This window comes from Sapajus apella, unplaced genomic scaffold (genome assembly GCF_009761245.1).
Source record: "Sapajus apella isolate SASKATOON/1434 unplaced genomic scaffold, GSC_monkey_1.0 scaffold6, whole genome shotgun sequence".
Taxonomy (NCBI): Eukaryota; Metazoa; Chordata; class Mammalia; order Primates; family Cebidae; genus Sapajus; species Sapajus apella.
In genome coordinates, this window is record NW_022436946.1 from 19,132,484 (window position 1) to 19,152,969 (window position 20,486).

The 20,486-nt window shown below is 37.7% G+C and overlaps 1 protein-coding gene across 39 annotated transcripts in view; it reads left to right on the forward strand.

Moving 5' to 3' along the window:
• Positions 1 to 20,486, forward strand: part of EPB41L2 (erythrocyte membrane protein band 4.1 like 2) — a 225,776-nt gene that overhangs the window by 166,779 nt on the left and 38,511 nt on the right. For 21 of the 39 annotated variants that reach the window (XR_004267794.1, XR_004267795.1, XR_004267796.1 and 18 more), the window contains exons 9-14: positions 1,067 to 1,219; positions 1,748 to 1,845; positions 7,616 to 7,788; positions 12,547 to 12,719; positions 17,887 to 17,949; positions 19,761 to 19,907. Coding sequence is in view for 35 of the 39 variants with exons in the window: in XM_032274775.1 (XP_032130666.1) it covers positions 1,067 to 1,219; positions 1,748 to 1,845; positions 7,616 to 7,788; positions 12,547 to 12,719; positions 17,887 to 17,949; positions 19,761 to 19,907 (807 nt within the window). In the remaining 4 variants the exon portion in view is untranslated. Of the gene's footprint in view, positions 1 to 1,066; positions 1,220 to 1,747; positions 1,846 to 7,615; positions 7,789 to 12,546; positions 12,720 to 14,933; positions 16,674 to 17,886; positions 17,950 to 19,760; positions 19,908 to 20,486 lie in introns of those variants that run through there. The other 18 variants (XM_032274787.1, XM_032274794.1, XM_032274802.1 and 15 more) reach the window with 2 other exon arrangements.

Below are 20,486 nucleotides of genomic sequence, written 5' to 3' on the forward strand. Positions count from 1 at the left end.
GAGACAGGTTTTCACTTTTGTCTGTAAATTTGTTTGGTTTTTAAAACATCGTTTAGATGTGTGATTATTCTAGATTGTCATTGATTCCAAATTAAAGCTCTGGGGAAAGAAAACTATTAATAACTTCAAGAATAGTCTGCCATCCTTTGAAATATGCCAGCCAAAGGAATGCCTAATGAGAACTGGATGTCAGCATTCTAAGTTAATGAAAAACTGCTTGAAAGAATTCAGAGATTTCAGCACTATCAGCCTTTAAGAGAAATTATCTGCAAGAGATTGCTGTTTTGCAAAATAGTGGCATAATTTTTTTTTTTTTTTGAGATGGAATCTTGCTCTGTCGCCTAACTGGAGTGCAGTGGCTCGATCTCAGCTCATTGCAACCTCTGCCTCCCAGGTTCAAGTGATTCTCCTGCCTCGGCCTCCTAAGTAGCTGGGACTGTAGGCACACACCGCCACACCTGGCTAATTTTTTGGTATTTTTTAGTAGAGACGGGATTTCACCATGTTAGCCAGGATGGTCCTGATCTCTTGACCCCATGATCTGCCCACCTCGGCCTCCCAAAGTGCTGGGATTACAGGTGTGCGCCACCATGCACAGCCAATACTGGCATAATTTTAAGAGCTATTAACTAGAGTAATCTATCCTTGGTAAATGTATCTAAAGGAAAATGGTTGAACACACCTTGGGATAGGCCAATAGACTGTTCCTAAGGGCTGGACTAGCCTACAGGAGAAGCTCATTTTATTTACCATACCTTCAGAATCTTCAGTTCTGTTTCCTTTCTTCTCTGTTAGCTCCTGCAGTAGAACTGAAGAACATAAGCATACGCCTTTTGAAGAACATTGTGTCCTATAGTCAGGTTGCCATAACTCTTTGGCAAATCACACTTGATCCCTGAAGATGAATAAATTTCACATGTATGTGTGTGCACTGTAGTTTCACTAAAATTTAAATACAGACCTGTTAAGCTGGCATTCCTGATCATGATTTGAGGAAGCTAGTTAGCTTCTTGATTTGTATAACTTTCACAGCTCTAACCATGATTAATTGGGTTATGCTTGGCAGGACTCAGAAGGTGTGGACATCAAGCTGGGCGTGTGTGCTAATGGACTTCTCATTTACAAAGATAGACTGCGAATCAATCGGTTTGCTTGGCCGAAAATCTTAAAAATTTCCTATAAGCGCAGTAACTTCTACATTAAAGTCAGACCAGCAGAGGTAAGCAATCGCATTTCTAATCAGTAGTTGTTAGCATGCCTCTTTACGACCATGAGTTAAAAAATTATTTTCTACTAATTCTGAAATTTAAGAAAATAAACTTATTTTTTCTTCCATTATAAAAGGTCAGGGTTTTTAATGATAAAATTGCAGTATATATATGTATGGTCTGTTTTTCAAAAAAACAAGCAACCATCATACTTTTTACAAAAAAGAAAAAGTAATAAGGTATGGCTCTTTTTTTCTTGTTGAATCAATTAAGTTGTGATCATCAGGAAAGCAATAAAATGAGTTTTAGTGAACATTGAAGGGTAGTTGGTTTATGTGAGTAGTTGTTACTTGCTTTTCATAGAAAATCGTATTGCAGTCTGTGAAATTCATCTTTATACGATTATATTAGAAATACAATATTTACCTTTTTAAAAAGGAATAGTTACTTCTAACAGAAACATCTGAATTCATGCTTTTCAGTAGCTTCTAGTCAGTTCTTAAGGAAATACACTGATTTGTTTTATGGATTTATTCCAGCTGGAACAGTTTGAGAGTACCATTGGATTCAAACTGCCAAACCACCGGGCAGCAAAAAGGCTATGGAAAGTGTGTGTGGAGCATCATACTTTCTACAGGTAATTTTAGGAAAACAGCTCAGAAGCCAGGCATGATGGCACATGCCTGTAATTCACCAACTCAGGAGGCTGCAGTGGGAGGATTGCTCGAGCCCAGGAGTTTGAGACCAGCCTGGGGAACATAGCGAGACTCCATCTCTCTTTTTTCCTAAGAAAGAAAGAAAACAGCTTGGTATTGCTTTTAGTAACCTCTGTGAATTAGGAGGTGGTAGTGGTGGGGAATGTGGCAGATGCATCAACCCCCTGCCACTGGACTCTTTTTTCTCCTCCTTGCCTCATCTCCTTTGTCTGCACATGTCAATTTCGGTCCATGCATTGCCATCATTCAGAACTGAGCCGCTCCTGCAGCTGTCCAGAGCTCCACTTTCTGACTCTAACCACCTTTCCTTCCACCACAACCACACTGCCTCGTGCCTGCCACCATTCTTCTTTCCACTCTCCCTCCTCTTAGGTTTCACTTTGATGTTCTCATCAGCTGCCTCCTGACTTCACTTCTTTCCCAAACTAGCCTGAAGCCTGTGGTCTGACTGCTTTGTCAGGAGTGTTCTGACCCCCTCAAACCACACTCCGCTTCACACGTTTACCTTCTCTGTCTGCTAGTCCTGGATTAGTCCTGTGTCCTGACCTCACCACTTCTGGACCCGTGCTGTCAAGTGCTACCTTAAATAGTACAACTGTTGTGACACATGCAGTTATTCTTTATAACAAAAAACAGCACAACTCCGTGGATTAGTGCTATTAACAGAGAAATAATTTCCAGTATGAGCTGGATCCTCAGTGCTGCTAGGCAAGCAGTTTGTCCTTTTACTTCCTTTGCCATTCCAAATGCTCATCGTCTTTGTGAGTCCCTAGGCACCCCTGCTTCCTCTTCTGATGCCCTCCATCATGCTGGTTACTGGAAGTAGAAGCTGTGCGTCATGAGTGTTCTTGGTTTCATGAACCTTCCCTTCTTCCCCTTTTGCTCTTAATTAAGCATCGCTCTTCTCTCCTCCCATTCATTCTTTCCCTCTTCTGCTGTCTCAAGGAGATTCCTCTGCTTTGATCCCTCATTTCATGCCTCACAAAGTATCCTGCTTTGTAAATTATTTATCCTTTAGTTGGTACCTGCAGTTTCTTTGGCCAATAAATATGTCCACATCTTGCTGTCTTAAAAATAACAACAACATATACATACATATATTGTGTGTGTGTGTATATATATATATATATATAAAATATAATATATGTGTATATTTGGTGTATATATATACACATATATATGGTTATATAAGATTTTATGTATAAAATCTTTGATCATCTGACCATCTTTACTTTATATCTTGTCACTTTTTGTACTTTTCTTCAAGGACATGATTTTTACATGTACTTTGCTTATCTTTGTTTCTCCATTCCTCAGTTTCCTGTAATTGTAGTTTAGATAGCTGTGTATCTAGACCCTTCATCTTTAAGGTCTTTGCTCTAGACTTAGGGTCAATACTGTTATACCAAATACGAGCTGTGTGACTGTGGTACATTACTCAACCTCTCTGTGCTTCACTTCCATCATCCATATGTGATAGTAATACTAGTATCTACCTCATAGGATTGGTTTGAAACCTAAATGAGATAACACACATGAAACAACTTAGAACTGTTTCTGGCACATCATCAGATTTGTCTTCATCATTATCATTGTTCTTAGTTTGGTACCCCAGTTTGCTGTTTATAAAGTGAATTATCAGCTGGAACAAATAATTCTTTCTTGAAGTTAAATTGACCAAGACCTGTTTTTCAAGACTACTGTAATATATTAATTTTCAAGGAGAAATATAACTCATAAAATATACTTGAATCCCTCCGCCTCAGTTATACTGATCATATAAATCTTTGAAAACTTTGTAATTTTTCTTGATAGCTATAACAAATTTCTCATCAAGACAACATGAGCCAGCTCATATAAAGGTAGTAGATGACGTTTATGACACAGGCCCCAACTGGGCAGACAGTAGCTTTCCCTATCACATAATGATCAAAAAAAAAAAAAGCAATAATCTGTTTACAAATGACAAGTGGTAGTGTTCATTGAACATTTGTTATAGTCATGCACAGAATTGATTGCTTTATATTGTGGTAGTCTGTTTCTCGCCCTAGGCAAGACAGCTGCTGCTTAGAGATCAGTGCCTATGGAGGAGCACAGCAGCCAGGCATCTGAGGAGAGATGGAGACTGGGCCCCCTGGTCCTGAGACCCATATTCCTTACCTCTGTGCTGTCCTCTTCTTGTATTCTTCTAGCAGGAGTTTCTGAGATGTATTAGCTGTGCAAAGCCTCAGGCCTCTCCATTTTTGCTAATGTACCATGGACTCCAATTTAGAAGTATAACAGTTTGCTCCTGCAAACTTTTGATATAATGGTTAACAAAAGCAGTTTTAAATTTTTAAACCTTGCATAATATTGCTTACAAAGTTATATAAAAGAATATATCTAACACAAAGAATCAGTCATACTTTGTCTCCAGATTGCTTTGAATCAGATCAGTGGAATTTACTCTGTTTCAGTTTATCACAGAAGGTATAAATGATTTCTTTAGAAAATTACAGTGGCTTGCAGATTGAAGCCATTAACACATGAACAGATCTATTAATTGGTAGCCAATTAGCTAGACTGATATTAGTGGAACAAGAAAGTAATAATAAAACTGATGTGGCTGGGCATGGTGGCTCACAGCTGTAATCCCAACACCGTGGGAGGCCGAGGTGGGTGGATCATGGGGCCAGGAGTTCAAGACCAGCCTGACCAACATGGGGAAACCCCATCTCTACTATAAAAAATACCAAAATTAGCAAGGCCTGGTGGCACATGCTTATAATCCCAGCTCCGCAGGAGGCTGAGGCAGGAGAGTCACTTGAACCTGGAAGGCAGAGGTTGCACTGAGCCAAGATTGTGCCACTGGACTCCAGCCTGAGCTACAGAGCAAGACTCTGCCTCAAAAATAAATAAATAAATAAAGCTGATACCCTTTCTTGGAGCATTTAATAGAGCCTGTCACCATTCTCAGTGTTGTACAGGGATTCTTTTTTTTTTTTTTTTTTTTTTGAGACGGAGTCTCACTCTTGCCCAGGCTGGAGTCAGTGGCAGGATCTTGGCTCACTGCAACCTCCACCTCTTGGGTTCCAGCGATTCTCCTGGCTCAGCCTCCTGTGTAGTTTGGATAGGTATGCGCTACCACTTTGGCTAATTTTTGTATTTTTAGTAGAGACAGGGTTTCACCATGTTGTTGGTCAGGCTGGTCTTGAACTCCTGACCTCGTGATCCGCCCACCACGGCCTCCCAAAGTGCTGGGATTATAGGCATGATAATACCTAGCTGTACAGAGATTCTTTTAAGAATCTTAGCCTAGCTGTGCAGAGATTCTTTTAAGCTTAATAACAGATCTTATAGGACAGGTACTGTTATGGACACTTTACATTGGAGAAACTGAGAAGCAGTGGAGTTAAGAGACCTGCTCATGGTCATGTAGGTAGCAACTGGTGGAAATGGCATTCAAACCCCGATAATGTAGCTCCACGTTTAAGTGGAGCTACAGAAGTATACCCACTGTGCTGTACTGCCCAATTGTATTTGCAGTGGATATTCTTCCTTGTATTTTTCTTAGTGCTCTTGCTGTTCTTACGAGTGTGTGTGAACTAGAATTTCACATCGTCGTCTTCTAGCTTGACATGAAACTGCCACTTAAACTTGGCATTGTAAAAGCAGCATAATCCCAAGTGAAAACACTGCAGAAACCTTTATACCGTTGGTAATTGATACATGCATTTTTCTTAAATGTTCCTTTATTGTCTATAGATAAATGTTAATGTTATTTGATTTATAATGGCAGGATTTTAAAAAACTAAAATGATAATGTACTTCTTAAGCAGTAAAATAGGTAAAAGTTGAATTTCTTTTGCTCTAGGCCTTTAATACTCTGTGAAGGTTAGTTCCTTTTTGTAGTTTTTATATTTCCAAAAGTGACATGATAGATGTCTTGTAGTGGTTTAGATGTTATTCTTTCAGAGACAAGGTCTTAGAGCAAGTGTAAATTTTTATTTTTTTATTTTACTTTAATTTCCGGGATACAAATGCAGAACGTGTAGGTTTATTACATGGGTGTATGTGGGCCATGATGGTTTGCTGCACCTGTCAACCCATCATCTAGGTTTTAAGCCCTGCATGCATTAGCTGTTTGTCCTAATGCTCTCCCCTGCCTTGCCCTGTACACTGCAAGTGTAAATTTCTGCTGTTCAGCATTCTGATTTAAGAATATGCAGCTCTTTCTCAAGTACAATTTGAGACACTGGCCATTGTCAGATTGCACTTTCTCAGCAGCAGTATCTATGTCTCCTTTGAAAACCATGGGGCTGAACGTGGTGGCTCACACCTGTAATCCCAGCACGTTGGGAGGCTGAGGTGGGTGGATCATGAGGTCAGGAGATCAAGACCATCCTGACCAACATGGTGAAACCCCGTCTCTACTAAAACACAAAAAATTAGCCGGGCATTGTGGTGCGTGCCTGTAATCCCAGCTACTTGGGAGGCTGAGGCAGGGGAATTGCTTGAACCTGGGTAGTGGAGGTTGTAGTGAGCCGAGATTGTGCCACTACGCTCCAGCTGTGCGACAGAGCACAAGATTCCATCTCAAAAAAAAAAGAAAAAAAGAAAAAAAAAAGAAAATCTATTGGCAGAAAATGGGCGTTTTCAAGAAACACTGTTGCTACCCTGTACAAATAGATTGGAACCAAAAAAGCCAGCGTATGTTAGTTCTTCTTTTACTAGCTTGATTATAACATGCTGTTTTCCTGGGTGAATGCTGTGGAGAATCCTAAGTTGACAGAGGATTGCCTTTTGTTTTTGTCACATCTAACTTCACCTTGACTTGGATCGCCTCATTGCTTTATTGCAGAAGGTGATTTCTAAAAAAATTGTACCGAAGGTCTTAGAAATACTTGAAATTATCAATGGAGTTCTTTAAGGAATCACTCTTCCATGACAAATTATAGGAAACGTTTTGGTGGAATTCTTCATGTTTTTGAATTGCCAGCGAAAGTCTTCTTATTTAATAAATTCTACAAGGGCTCTGAGATTGTGTTTCTGTTATTTATCAACTTTCGATCAAAGAGAGCAAAATAATTTTAGATGAACTCCCAAAAAGATTGGCCCATTTACTAAAAACATGCTTTTGCATAAGCCTGGAAGTGTTTGACATCAAGAAAGTTTGAGTTCATTCATTATGAACCCAGGGATTAAGCAGTAGAATTGTGCTGGCCGAAGGGATGTTAGCCATCTCTACAGATCCACTGTGTGTGTGGTGTGTTCTCCATGGGAAAGAATCACTTGATGGAACAGATTCCTGAGTTAGATGTTTTCTCCCCAGCAGAAATAGGCATAAATATTAAGAATTACTAATGGTGATGGATTGTTACTTGGCTCTTATAGCTAGAAGCAGAAATTCAGATGTGTTTATATAAATGATTTAAGCTAATACAAATAAATAACCTTTGGTATACTGAGAACAGCTGTTTCTTTGCTTAGGTTGAGAAGAACATTATTCATGAATATATGAATGTGGATTTACTCATCACCAACATAAAGCTGTGTGTGTAGGAGGGTTTGTAAATAACGTTCTCTAGAAAGTTTAGTTTTTGAGTAATCATACTTAAAATGAAATATGAAAGTACATAGCTTTAAGGTTTTTAAAAATCCATAAAGTCTAATTTTGTTTCCCCTTTCCTTTTTTTTTTCTTTGTCCTGTAGGCTTGTTTCTCCAGAGCAGCCACCAAAAGCTAAGTTCCTGACCTTGGGGTCCAAATTCCGCTATAGTGGCCGCACCCAAGCACAAACCCGCCAGGCCAGCACCCTCATAGATAGGCCAGCACCACACTTTGATCGCACTTCTAGTAAACGGGTCTCCAGGAGTCTAGATGGAGGTAAACACATTTATGATAATTTCATTCATCTTTCTCTAATCCAGTGAGGTCAGGAAATGTTAATCCAGTTAATAAAGCCACCAGAAATACCCTTCAGAGACAGCCATTTTTTTTCCCAAGAAAATAAAATGCCGTTACTTATGCCTACAGGAAAATAATTTTGTTGTGTTTTGGAGTTGTTACTCTTTTTTGATGTTGTCATACTTTTTTTGTAAAGCAGGTTGAATACCCCATATCTGAAAATCTGAAATGCTCCAAAATCAGAAAGTCTTTGAGCACTGACATATGCTCCAAGGAAATGCTTATTGGAGCATTTCAGATTTCATATGTTCAGATTTGGGGTGTTCAGCTGGTAACTATATATAATGCATATTTCAAGATATAAAAAAGCTAGAAATCTGCAACACTTCTGGTCCCAGACATTTCAGATAAGGGATACTCAACCTTTACTGTCAGTGCACACAAATTCATTTAAGAGTTCTCATTCATGAGATGTTGGACACACATGCTTTACTGATTTCTCTTGATTAAGCGTTGTGTTTTCTGTGGTTCAATTTCCTGAACCTGTTAATTGATGGCAAAATGTAATTCTCAGGGTTTTTTGCTATGGTAGCATATGAACCTTAATTCAGAAGAACCATAATTCAGAAGGTTATAGGAGGTCTGTACCTGATTGCCTGCCTCAGCAAATTTTCATGAATGAAACAACTTACTGAAACTTACCAAACTTTCCGTCATATGAGAAGGGTTTAGTAGCTTCAAAGGATTCATTTTAAATACAGCATTTTAACAAAAAGGAAATATAATGTGTTTATTTGTTGTTTAACCCACGGGAAAATATGTATAAATGTGAATTTTTTTCTATTAGACTTTTAACTAGCTACATTTTATAGTTTTGCATAAACTACATATGAAATGTTTTATATAAACTACACATGAAAAAAAATGTATGTATATAAAAATTACCTGATCCAAAATGGGTTAATCGAGGTTTTCTATAAAAGAGCTAAGGTTAAATTTACATTAGAATGCCTTATGAAGGAATTTTCTTTCTTTGTAATAGAAAATGATTTGTGTAGATAATTTTCTACCCAAAGAAATAGTTTTCCAACATTTTTAGTTTGATTAAACTAAAAAATATATATATAAAATACTAAATTTGAAAATTATATTTTACTACTACTTATTAGCAGAAAACTTTTTTCTTGTTTATTATATTTTTCTGAAATATAAACTCAAACAACTTATATTTTAAATAATTAGGATAAAACAGACCAGATAATGCTAACAGATAAAAAAAGATTTCTTATTAGTGACGGATTCATATGCATTGCCTTAATCTACTTTTCCTAGGAAAAAAAACTTGGAAAACAAATGCAGGTGGACACATAGAGAAATTTGCCAGGATTTGTTGGTGGGCATTTTGGTAAATAGCTTTTAAATCCTGAAGTATGCAAGGGGATCATGAACCATGCTTTAAACGAATTTCCGAAATTGTTTAAATGATTTAAATTCAGTTAATTATTAATGTACATTAGCTGCTAAAGTGTCTTTTAGCTCTTCAACAACTGAGCACTTTTCCAAGTAAATCTGAAAAATGTGCCAACCCATGTAAATATTTCACAAGCCTTGCCCCTTGCCACAGAGAATTTATACAAGTGCTGAATAAATGCAGTCACTGTTGTTTACTGCCCTGAGAGAAATCATTGCTCTTTCTGGAACACTGTCTGTTTTCAGTGTTTGTTTGAAACTATGAGGCTCTATAACTCTTATATGGCAAAGTTTAGCATTTAAAAAGAGCAGTAAAACAGCATTTTCTTTGAGGTGTATAAACTGTCCTCAAGGAAACCCACCATCTTGCATGGGCAGTTAGTGCAGAGGGTTATGGGAGGTCTGTATCTGAAAACAATGATTTTCACAAGGAAAAACAACAAACATGGCACAGTAATCCATTATTTTTCCCTTTGTGTTTTGGAGGCCGTAATTCATCAGATGGGCAAGTCATCAAAAGGATTATTGTGTTATTGTGAAAAATAGGAGGCTTTTAATGCCAATACATGACCAGACAGCCAGTGAACTCTTTGATTAGGGCTTATGTTCTCCTTTCTTTCCCCCCAGAGCAAAGCTGGGCCGTAACCTGGCACTGAGTTTTATTTTCTTCACCACCACTTATCAACATACCTTTTGTTGTTGTAGTTGACATGTGTTGTGTTTTCTTTTTAAGTAAGGCTGGAATAATTTAGATATTTAAGCCTCACTTTAAAGTTTGGCAAATTAAAATAAATACTCTTGTGATTACATAGCACGTGTAAATCAGGGTTCAACCTCAAGATCAAATACCAAAATGAAAATCAATCTAGAACAGCTATTTTAGGACAGGGGGTTCCTCTGAGATTAGAAAATAGAACCCTGAAGAAGGAAAATCAGTCATTTAAGAGAATGAACAACCAAGATGCATTTGGGAGTTGGGGAACCAGTAAGTTTTCTGAAAGTGGAAACAGGACACTCCTTATTGGGATTGTCAGGAAAGGAACACCTGCCTGAGGAAGAACCAGGTCAGTTGAGACTTGAAGGACGAGAAGGAGGAAGCCACAGAAAGGACAAGAGATATCTAATAATAAAACATTCCAGGTAGCAGAAGTGGCAACGATGAAGCTATCAGGCAAGGGAGAACTGGAATGGAAGGAAGGCAAGTGTAGTCAGAGCTTAGGAAGTAGAGGGAGAGGTAAGCCTGGGTCAGGCCATGCAGGGCCTTGCAGGCCATGGTGAAGAATGTGGTCTTTATTTATTCCATGTGCTGTAGGAAATCATTGAAGGGTTTGTGTGCACACAAGAGTGCAGTGTTATCTTTTTGAAAAATCATTTGATGCAAGAGAACAATTAGATTGAGCAAGGAAGCAGGCAAGCTGGCTAGAAATGGTCCAGGTGAAAGTGATGGCGGTTTTCCTTTTGGTGGTAGTAGGCTAATTAGCCATTTGGTATCTTGGGTTCTGTGCCAGGGCCTACAAGCTTCTCAGATGTTTAAGTGTTTAAGACCTGAATAAATGTATTGGCTCCAAAATGTAAAACACTGCATGCTGAAATTAATAAGCCTTTAAAAGCATGCAAAGTCAGCATTTTTTCAATTTTATTTAATAACTTTTAATTTGATATTCATTCAGATTTTAATACCATTACATTTGAAGCCATTTCGTGGTCAGATTTTCTCATTTTGCAAAATTTCTGAGTATATATGTATATATATATATATATATATATATATGTATGTAATATAATAGGTGTGTAGTATGTAGTATGTATAATAGGTATGTAGCAATCATAATTGTAAGCAAAAGAATCATAGCCATATACTTTCCAAGGGAATTTAAATATTGTTAGAAGTTTTTTTTTTTAAATTAAAAAAAATCCACTGGAAAATATACTTAATGTAAGATGCAAATTTATTCTAATGTTGGCTATGATTTGGTATGGGCTTGCAAACAAAGTATGAGTACTTAAGGGCTGGGAAAATCTTAAAAGTCAAGATGGTAGAATTAGAAATGGAAAGAACTGGCCACATTGGGAAATCTATACAAGGACCTTGTTGGACGTGCAGGTGTTGAGGGGTGAAGGAAGAGTCCTAGATATCCAGGTTCCTAGCTCAAGTAAATGGGTGTAAATATGAGAAGAGCATTTTGTGAAAGAGGCAAGGCTGGGAAAGAATTAAGTTTTGGACAGGGCAGGTGAAGGCTGTGGATTGAGACATATCTTGGGATACATGTATTGAAAGTCCTTGAGGCCTCTCAAGTTCATTATGGTAGTTCACACACAGTCCTGTTCACACACAATCCTTCCCTCCAAGAGCTTGCAGTCAAAAGGTGTTTGTGTTGACCAGGCTTCCCTTGGGGCATGGAACTAGAGGAAACCTCATGGTGTCTGTAGAGTACTTTTCATGCAAATGAAATGACCTCATCTTAGTTCGGTTGTTTGTGGAGGAGCTCCAGATGGACAGAAGTCTTGCCACCTACTATTCGCTTTGCCTTGCTGATGTTTGAGGTAGTCTTGGCTTGATCTGCAATATGACAGCATTTTCAATACAGCATACATTTCTGTCTATCTGTAGAAAAGAAGAGAGCACATGCAGGCCAGGTTTGCTGGGATGATGAGGGAGGTGACTATGTATAGATTTACCATAGTTCATGTTGAGACACTGAGGAAGCAGATTAAAAAATGAAAAAATATTAAACGTAAACATAGAAGTTAAAATCTCTAAAATTTACCTTAACTGTCTTTTACTTGCTATTTTATCTTTTGGATGTTATTCAAATTAAAGTTTCCTCTATGGAGCAATTCTTAAAACTTAATGGAGCAAATCATCTTAATAATTACATAATCATTTGTTGCAAATAGATAGATTCAGAAGTAAATCAGACAAGTCCAAAGAGTTAAAATACTGCTTACCTTGTAATTCTCTTTGCCCTAACTCTGGCGTTTAAGCTGGTCTTAGAGCTCCTCCTACTGGCCAGTTTCATGAGCTGACTATAGCCTTCCAGTACCTCTGATTTGAGACCCTGGTTAAAATTCTGAATACTTTCAGAATTTGGTAGACGTTTAAAAATGAGTTTATTTTATATGGTGGGTATTTTCAGAGCTCAAGCAATGTCTATGTTCCTGTTCATTGTTTATATGCTGCCTGTTTATCTCTTTAAGGGGGAAATTTTCCATAAAGTTTACTTTTCACATGTCCTAAAATAATCCTAAATTGTCACTCTTTACTAGCTCCGATCGGTGTTGTGGACCAAAGTCTTATGAAGGATTTTCCTGGCGCTGCTGGGGAGATTTCAGCTTATGGCCCTGGAGTTGTCAGCGTTGCAGTGGTACAAGATGGGGACGGCAGGAGGGAAGTGAGAAGCCCAACTAAAGCCCCACATTTGCAACTCATTGAAGGAAAGGTATGGTAAATTAGCCCAGTATGTGTTTTCAAACATTTACTTAAATACAGGCTATCTGTTGTATTTTCTGTTTTAGAAATCAAGTATTTGAAGTTAGTGTTTCTGTGTTCTCTGTTGGCCTTTTCTGTTTTCAGATATGCGTAGGGGTCTCTGACCTTTGTTTGCTTGTTGTTCAAAGCAGAATATTTCAATGTAAATTATTTTAATGCAAGTAAGTAATTTACTGGTCTTTTTGACTGTCCTCATCATCCCCTTATCTAATTGAATCCCTGAGGTAGAAAAGCTATGATGATTTGAAATTTAGTTTTGGTTGGTTACAAGTAAATTTTAAAATGTAGCATCTTGATAATTTTAATTAATGACTTGAATTATTTGACATGACCGAAAACACTCTTTATGAACACACGTATTTTTCATTAATAATCTATAACTAATGGAGAAATTCTTAGGGTAATTGTTTTGCGAATAGAGAGTGAGAACATGGTGTGTTGCTTTTGGCTTTATCTTGTGCGTACACCATAGTGAAATGGAGAAGTAACCCATATTGTGTTCTCAAATGTGTCACTGTTACCTTTTGTTACCTTGGGCAGTAACATCATTTGAATATTGATTTAAGAAGCCTTTGAATATTTTAGATCTCTTTTCTGTGTCTGAGCAAAGCAACATTTTTACATGTAACATTGGAGTGAGGACAGATAAAAACAAATGAATCCATCATATTGATTTAGAGTGTTTTCTATTTTATTTTTGTATTTTTTTTGAGATGGAGTTTCACTCTTGTTGCTCAGGCTAGAGTGCAGTGGCACAGTCTCGGCTCACTGAAACTTCCACCTCCCAGGTTCAAGCGATTCTCCTGCCCCGGCCTCCCAAGTAGGTGGGATTACAGGCGCCCACCACCATGCCTGGCTAGTTTTATATTTTTAGTAGAGATGGGATTTTACCATGTCGGTTAGGCTGGTCTTGAACTCCTGACCTCAAGTGATCCACCCGCCTCAGCCTCCCAAAGTGCTGGGATTACAGGTGTGAGCCATTGTGCCTGGCCGTATAGTTTTTTCTAAATTTTAACTTTGAAAATTTTAAAGACATAAAAATATATAAAGACTCGCTAGATGAAGTAGCTGCAAGTGCCTCAGGAATTCCTGCACCGATAGCCTCTGAGGCTCAGCATGGAGAAGGTCTCAGGGACTGCCACATGGGCCCGGTCTTGTGCCACAAGGTCAAGTGCTACCTATAGCAAGTGACATCAAATCATCTCCATTCCATTGTTAAAGAATGTGTAACTATCATATTGAAAAATTATTTGGTTGAGAATTCAGTTAAAAATAACAGAAATTGTGTCCAACAAAGTTTCTTTCAATTGCTGACAAGTTGTCAAAATAATTTAAAATTTTGCTAACAAGGCACCCAGGAGAGTGACTGCTTACATCTGAAACAGAAGAGCTCAGCATTTCAGAATATCTCTGTTCCATTTGGCCTAGTTAACTTGACATATCTAGTAATTTTCCTTAAAAAATGAAGAAGTTCTTTTAAATTTCAGTCCTGCTTGTCTTCAGCAAACAATGGGGTACACTGGCATTTTTGCTAATGCGTTGAATGTCTGTCAGCAACCAGGTTTAAAAGTAAATAATGCTGTTTGAGCTTCATGGGATCTATTTGCAACCAGTTTGAAAATAATTAAGTAAGTCAATATGTATAAATTTTCTATGATACAAGTAGTCTAGTCTTTTCTCTTTAAAAATGGGTCATTTAGGCTGGGCGTGGTGACTCACGCCTGTACTCCCAGTACTTTGGGAGGCTGAGGCGAGTGGATCACGAGGTCAAGAGATCGATCCTGGTCAACATGGTGAAACCCCATCTCTACTAAAAATACAAAAATTAGCTGGGTGTGGTGGCACATGCCTGTAGTCCCAGCTACTCGGGAGGCTGAGGCGGAAGAATTCCTTGAACCCAGGAGGCAGAGGTTGCAGTGAGCCGAGACTGCGCCAGTGTGCTCCAGCCTAGGCAACAGAGCAAGACTTCGTATTAAAAAAAAAAAAAGGATCATTGAATTCATTTCTAGCTACACTGTGTTAATATGATCCCTCCTTTAAAGTAAAAGTTTTCACTAACTTCTCATTTTTTCTTTTGTCTTCTTTCTCTCTTGCATCTGTTTTTCCTTTGAATGTATCCGTTGTGTAATTTCATATCCAATCATGGGTTTGCGCTTGAGAATAGACTGTTTCCATGTGCCCACCTTCCCCTCTCATCCACCGCGCTTCATCTTTTTCCCCAAACCTGTTACCTGTCCCTGAAATGGACTTGCTTTCAGACATTTCAGAGGAAGACCCCTTTGGGGAGGCTGACCAGATCACATTAGACAGCTTAGAGCACCTTTCCACGGGTGAAACATCAGAGCAGGGGGATTCTGAAGTGGCTATGCCTGATTTGGTCTTGGATTCTGCCATAGCCCCTTCTCGGCCTGATTGTCCTTCTCCCATCCGTGAGAAGACTCTTAAAGCAGCTGACAACAGTGATTCTGAGTTTGGTTACTTCTCCTTCAGTTTCTCCAAATGTTTTCCCTCTGGCTTCCCCTCCCTTCTTGATGAAGATGGATATCTTGCTTTCCCCAGCCTCCCCAAGGTCTGGGTCTCCTTCCTCCCTGCTGGTGTGCAGCACTATGTCCCAATCACCTCCCCTTCATTCATTCCTTCCCTTATCCTCATCTTCGGGCTACTTCTGTCTGCTTCTCAGTCAGTTTTTTTTTCTCTCGCCTTTTCCCTTCCTCTGGCTCTATCCCTCTGCTACCTGGAGGCTAAAGCCACCTCCTTTAATGTTTCTTATGACTGTGACTTGAATGACAAACTAGAGGAAGAGGAAGCAGTTGCTGGCATGCCTACATAAACTCAGTTTGTAGAGTCAACACAATCCGCTTTATCTTAAACCTTTCCTAATATAGAGTGTAAATGTGTGCATACATTTCACCACTGATTACCCTCAACATAGTAGTACCTGCACATTTTCACACACACGACATTTTAGTGCATGAGAAATAAGTGTAGACATTTCTCCTACATTGAAACCAAACCCATTGACCAGGTCCACACATTCTAAGTTGGGAGCAAAATTGTAGGATTATTTGATGAATATCTAGATCATACTAGATTTTTAACAGAAGGAGTTGGGAGGAGGGAACCTGTGTTGCCCATAACAATCCATACAGGTCTCTCCATTTTGCAAACAGATATTAATGCTATCCTTTAGGATGGAACCTTTTTGTTGTGATACAGAACTTAGGATGTAGTGGACATAACTGTTCTTGATGTGTATTAGTAGAATTCCTTAGTACCATCATTTCTCTCGGAAACCAAGTGTGTTCTTGAATCTCTGAGGATGTATCCGTAACCTTTTACTCCTAACGTTTGTAAGTTTAATCTCAAAAGCTCCTTATCTCTCTGTTATTGTAGCATTTGGAGACCAGATGAATTTTAGATAGTATTTTCCCCAACCTTAAATTATGTAATTATATATAAAAGAGTCACTGTAGAGTATTTTATAAGGAACATACTATTCTGATGTCTTTAACAAACGTATGTGAAAAGTGAAACATGGCTTTTTGAAAATTTAGACTATGTAACACTATGGGCCTCTTAGTGCTCCTTTATTTAAAATTAGGTGTTTGGTTTGAGGATTTTTACTCCTATATAAGGCAGATTTTTTTCAAGTATACTACCTCTGCACTCCTAAGCCAGCATTAACATGTACGATATATTTTTGATTATTTTGTTAAATGTGGCCTGGTGATTCAGTGCCTCATATTCTGTGGACACTAAATACATAGAATAAGTCACAAAATTTAAAGCAAACCTAAAGAAAAATGTAAAGATAATTCAGTGAGTATGCATTGTAGGGGAAACCACAGTTGTTAAAACGTTTACCTGAGGAATAGCAAAGATGAATAATTTAGAGAATTAAATGTTGACCAAAGGAGTTGGAAGATGTTTCTTAACAGATTATTAAATGTCTGTGTCTCATTTTTCACTTCTGATAAAGACTCTGAGCTCCTTGCTTACCTCTGAAAAATACTATGAATGGTTAAAAAAGTAAGCCTTTTGAACACTTAGATTTGACACTATCTTCCTAATAAAGAAGGAAAATCGTGTATGTTAGGAATTAACCTGTAAAGGTTAAGTGATTTGCCTTTGATAAAAGAGTCAATATTTTTATTCTCACCATATTTTCCCTTGAGTCAAAATTCAGTCAGTATTTGTTAGTTTTAAACTTCCATATTCATTCTTTTGAATCATCAGATATTAAGAAATACCCAACTGTGAAAAGATGTTCTTGTTTAAAGAATTTTATGAAAGTGGTTATATTTCAAAGATTATTTTTAAATACTCACCATTTTAATATTAAACTAGTTAAATGAACCAATCTCTCACCCCCGGCCGGGAAGAAAATCCATATTTAACAAACCGAATCATACCTTGAACATTTATTTCCCAATATAAAGCTAAAAACAAATTTTACATCATTAGACTTTACCCCATCACTAGTTGATTTAGACATTTCAAATTAGAACAGATTGAATTATGCCATTTTTGCACTCTTGTATTTTTGTTCCTGAGTACAAAATATTCAAAAGCAGAGCATAATCTAGGGACTGAGAAAGAGTGAAGCTTCCATCCTCCATTCCACCTTTGCAAAGGATCATTTCCATCATTTGTACGATACTGTAGGTGAAGAAAGACCAAAGTGGCTTTATATTCTGCATCTTCTGAGGGCCTCACAATAAAGGTTGGTAACACTGGTTCACCATATAAGTTCAAATACAGCTACTTTGCACTGATTGATAGAGTTTCCACTAATACTCCCCTTCTTTCTGGTCATTTGCTGTGTGACTTTTCAGGTGAAGATGGAAGAAGAGGAAATACAGCTGGAAGAGGTGGCTGAGTTTTCCCTAAAGTTAAACATCTCATGGCTGCTGCCTGCCATTAGTATTGTGGGGGGAGGGTCTACTTGCAGAGTTTATTTGTGAGTTGTATTTGTTGTGGCTTTAAGTTCATAAGATTTGTATTCCTCTTTCATTTTAATGTCTTAGACTGTCAACCTCTGGGTCATTTTGGTGCTTGCTGATTGATACACTTATGTTTATTTGCCTTTCCCCCCTGTGTGTGATTTAATTTCACAGAAAAATTCCCTGAGAGTAGAAGGGGATAATATTTATGTCAGACATAGCAATTTAATGTTGGAGGTTTGTATAATCTAAGAAAACAACTCTGTCCTATCATGGCTGCCCGGCTGCTGTGGACGGGAGGTCACGCGTAGGCTGGCTGGCAATGTTCTTCAAGCACGGTGCATGCAGTGCATGGGGAGTTCAACTCGGGAGTGCATGTTACCAGCCTCACGGTGTTCCTTTCAAGTGGCTTAGGCAGGACTGTATCTACTAGAAGTTCTCAAAGTGACAAGTGGGAAGGAAACGTTTCGTCAAATGAATCAAGTTTTTATCCAGTACTCTTGTAGTGGTTCTACAAGTAAACCTGTTCTCTCCTAGTAGGTTAACTCTAGGGCATCGGATCTGAAGTAACACAGTCTCATCCTTAATATATATTAACCAGAACAGATTTTTGTTTATTGATCTGGTGTTAAATCATTTGACTCTTGATCTTGATCTTTGCCGACTTTTTTTTTTTTTTTTTTTTTTTTGTTAAAATCCATGATTGGGAATGTGGTCCACTTTCAGTATTCTGTTTGAGAGTATACTAATTAAAGGAATTCTTTTAATTAGAAAGAAAGAACAAGCAAAAGTGAGAGAGAAAGAAAGGAGAAAAAGCCCAATTACCCAATTAGGAATGCAAAATGTAAAATATGTTCCCCGTGTCACATGAGAACATTATAATTTTTATTTTTTTCCCTTCTTATTTTACAGTAGTATGTGGCAGTGTATTCAATGCAGAACTGCAGCTCTCAGTAATCTGACTAATCTGTCTGGTTGCTTTTGGCAGCTTTGATAACCGATGGAAATGTATTTTTGCCTAACTTACTAAAATGCTATAAAGTATAAGTAACATTGCTTTGAACCAATGCAAGAAATGTGCCTGATCTCAAGCCACAGTCATTTTTCCATGCCATGCAAAGATTTTTAGATTTTCATGAGGTTTTGCAAATGGCTATAGAAGCTCATAGATGAGCTACTATGCTTGTGCATGAATATGGAATATCTAATTTTATTGGTTGCATGATCTGTTCCTTAAAGTGGGATGAAAGCTGTAATCCACAGGTGGCCCTATGATTTTTGAAATATAAATAAATACGTAAAATTTGGTTATAACCATTTCCTGAGCACTAGTTACCTTTTATTGCCACAAATACTATTTATCAGAGCTAGTCAAAAAAATTTCCACAAATAACCATTTATCAGGGCCTACTCCCATGAAAATGGACCTGGTAGTTTTTCTTGCATATTTGTCTTTATAAGGACCATCTGGCAATTGTGGGGGCTAGACCCTACTTTTGTGCTTGGCAAGTACGTGAGACCAGTCTGTGGTTCATTTATTTTATAAAGAGGTTAAACAGAAGCAGCTCTGGAAGCTGCTGCCTTTATTAAGAACAAAAAGCCACCACTGGAATTTCCTGAAAACAAACAAAAACCCTTGGCTTTTCCAGTTGGGGGATGACCCGAGTTTAGCTTTTTCTTCCAGCCAGTGTGCTTTCGGGTCTGCCTTTCTCTATTTTATACTTGATCTACTATGTTCACAGAATGCAATTTTAGAAGTAGTCTGAATCAGAAAGGTAAATTTGCTGGAACAAAGTCATAATCTGAGTTTCAAATCCAAGTACTGAAAGGAAGTGTTATTTAGCCATTTTGATGATCAGTTCCATGCCATCTTTCTAATAATGTAAATAAGATAATAATATGGCTTTAGAGACTTGGCATTTTTCTTGCTTTACTGTTTTTTTTTTAATCATAAGTTTACTTTGTCTTATTTTTTGGTTTTATTTTTGTCCTACTGGGTTCTTTCCTTTTGGATTTTTTCCCCTCTTTGTTACGTTACATACTGCTAGGAACTGGATAAGGCCCAGGAGGACATACTGAAACATCAGGCTAGCATTAGTGAACTCAAGCGCAATTTTATGGAATCCACACCTGAGCCGCGCCCTAATGAATGGGAAAAACGACGTATCACACCTCTGTCTCTACAGACACAAGGGGTATGTCACTAGCTATTTGTTGGCTCTGTCTCACTCTAGCTGTTTAATAGAACTCAAATTGTTAATCTTCTGTGTTGATTCTAGGGAAGTTATAAAATGTTCCCATTTAATTAATTTTCTGTAATTACTAACAGATTTTTTAAATACTAAATATTTATTAACAATATAATAGTTATTGGCCTAGTTCTTAGGCAAATTGCATGAGTTTCAAAATACTTTTGAAATAATTTTAGGATAATTTCACTATTTTACTCAGATAAATTGGTAGTCACGATGAATTGTTATATAAGACAATTTAGAAACTAACATACTGTGTTTAATAAGCTTTTTAGTTACTGATATCTGAAATAGGGAAATTTGCTGAATATAATTAAATAATAATTAAAGGATAATCGACTATATTTAGTGGTTTATGGTAATTACTGTGAGGCAAATGAGTTTAACTTAGCTTTAAAGACTGATGAGCCCTGTTGAAGACTTGAAAAGTGTTAGTAGTGAAATGTTAGAATTGTGTTTTAAAAACGGTTTTTCAGTCATTATATTCCTTTTCATGGTTTACTTCTCCCCACCGCTGATATG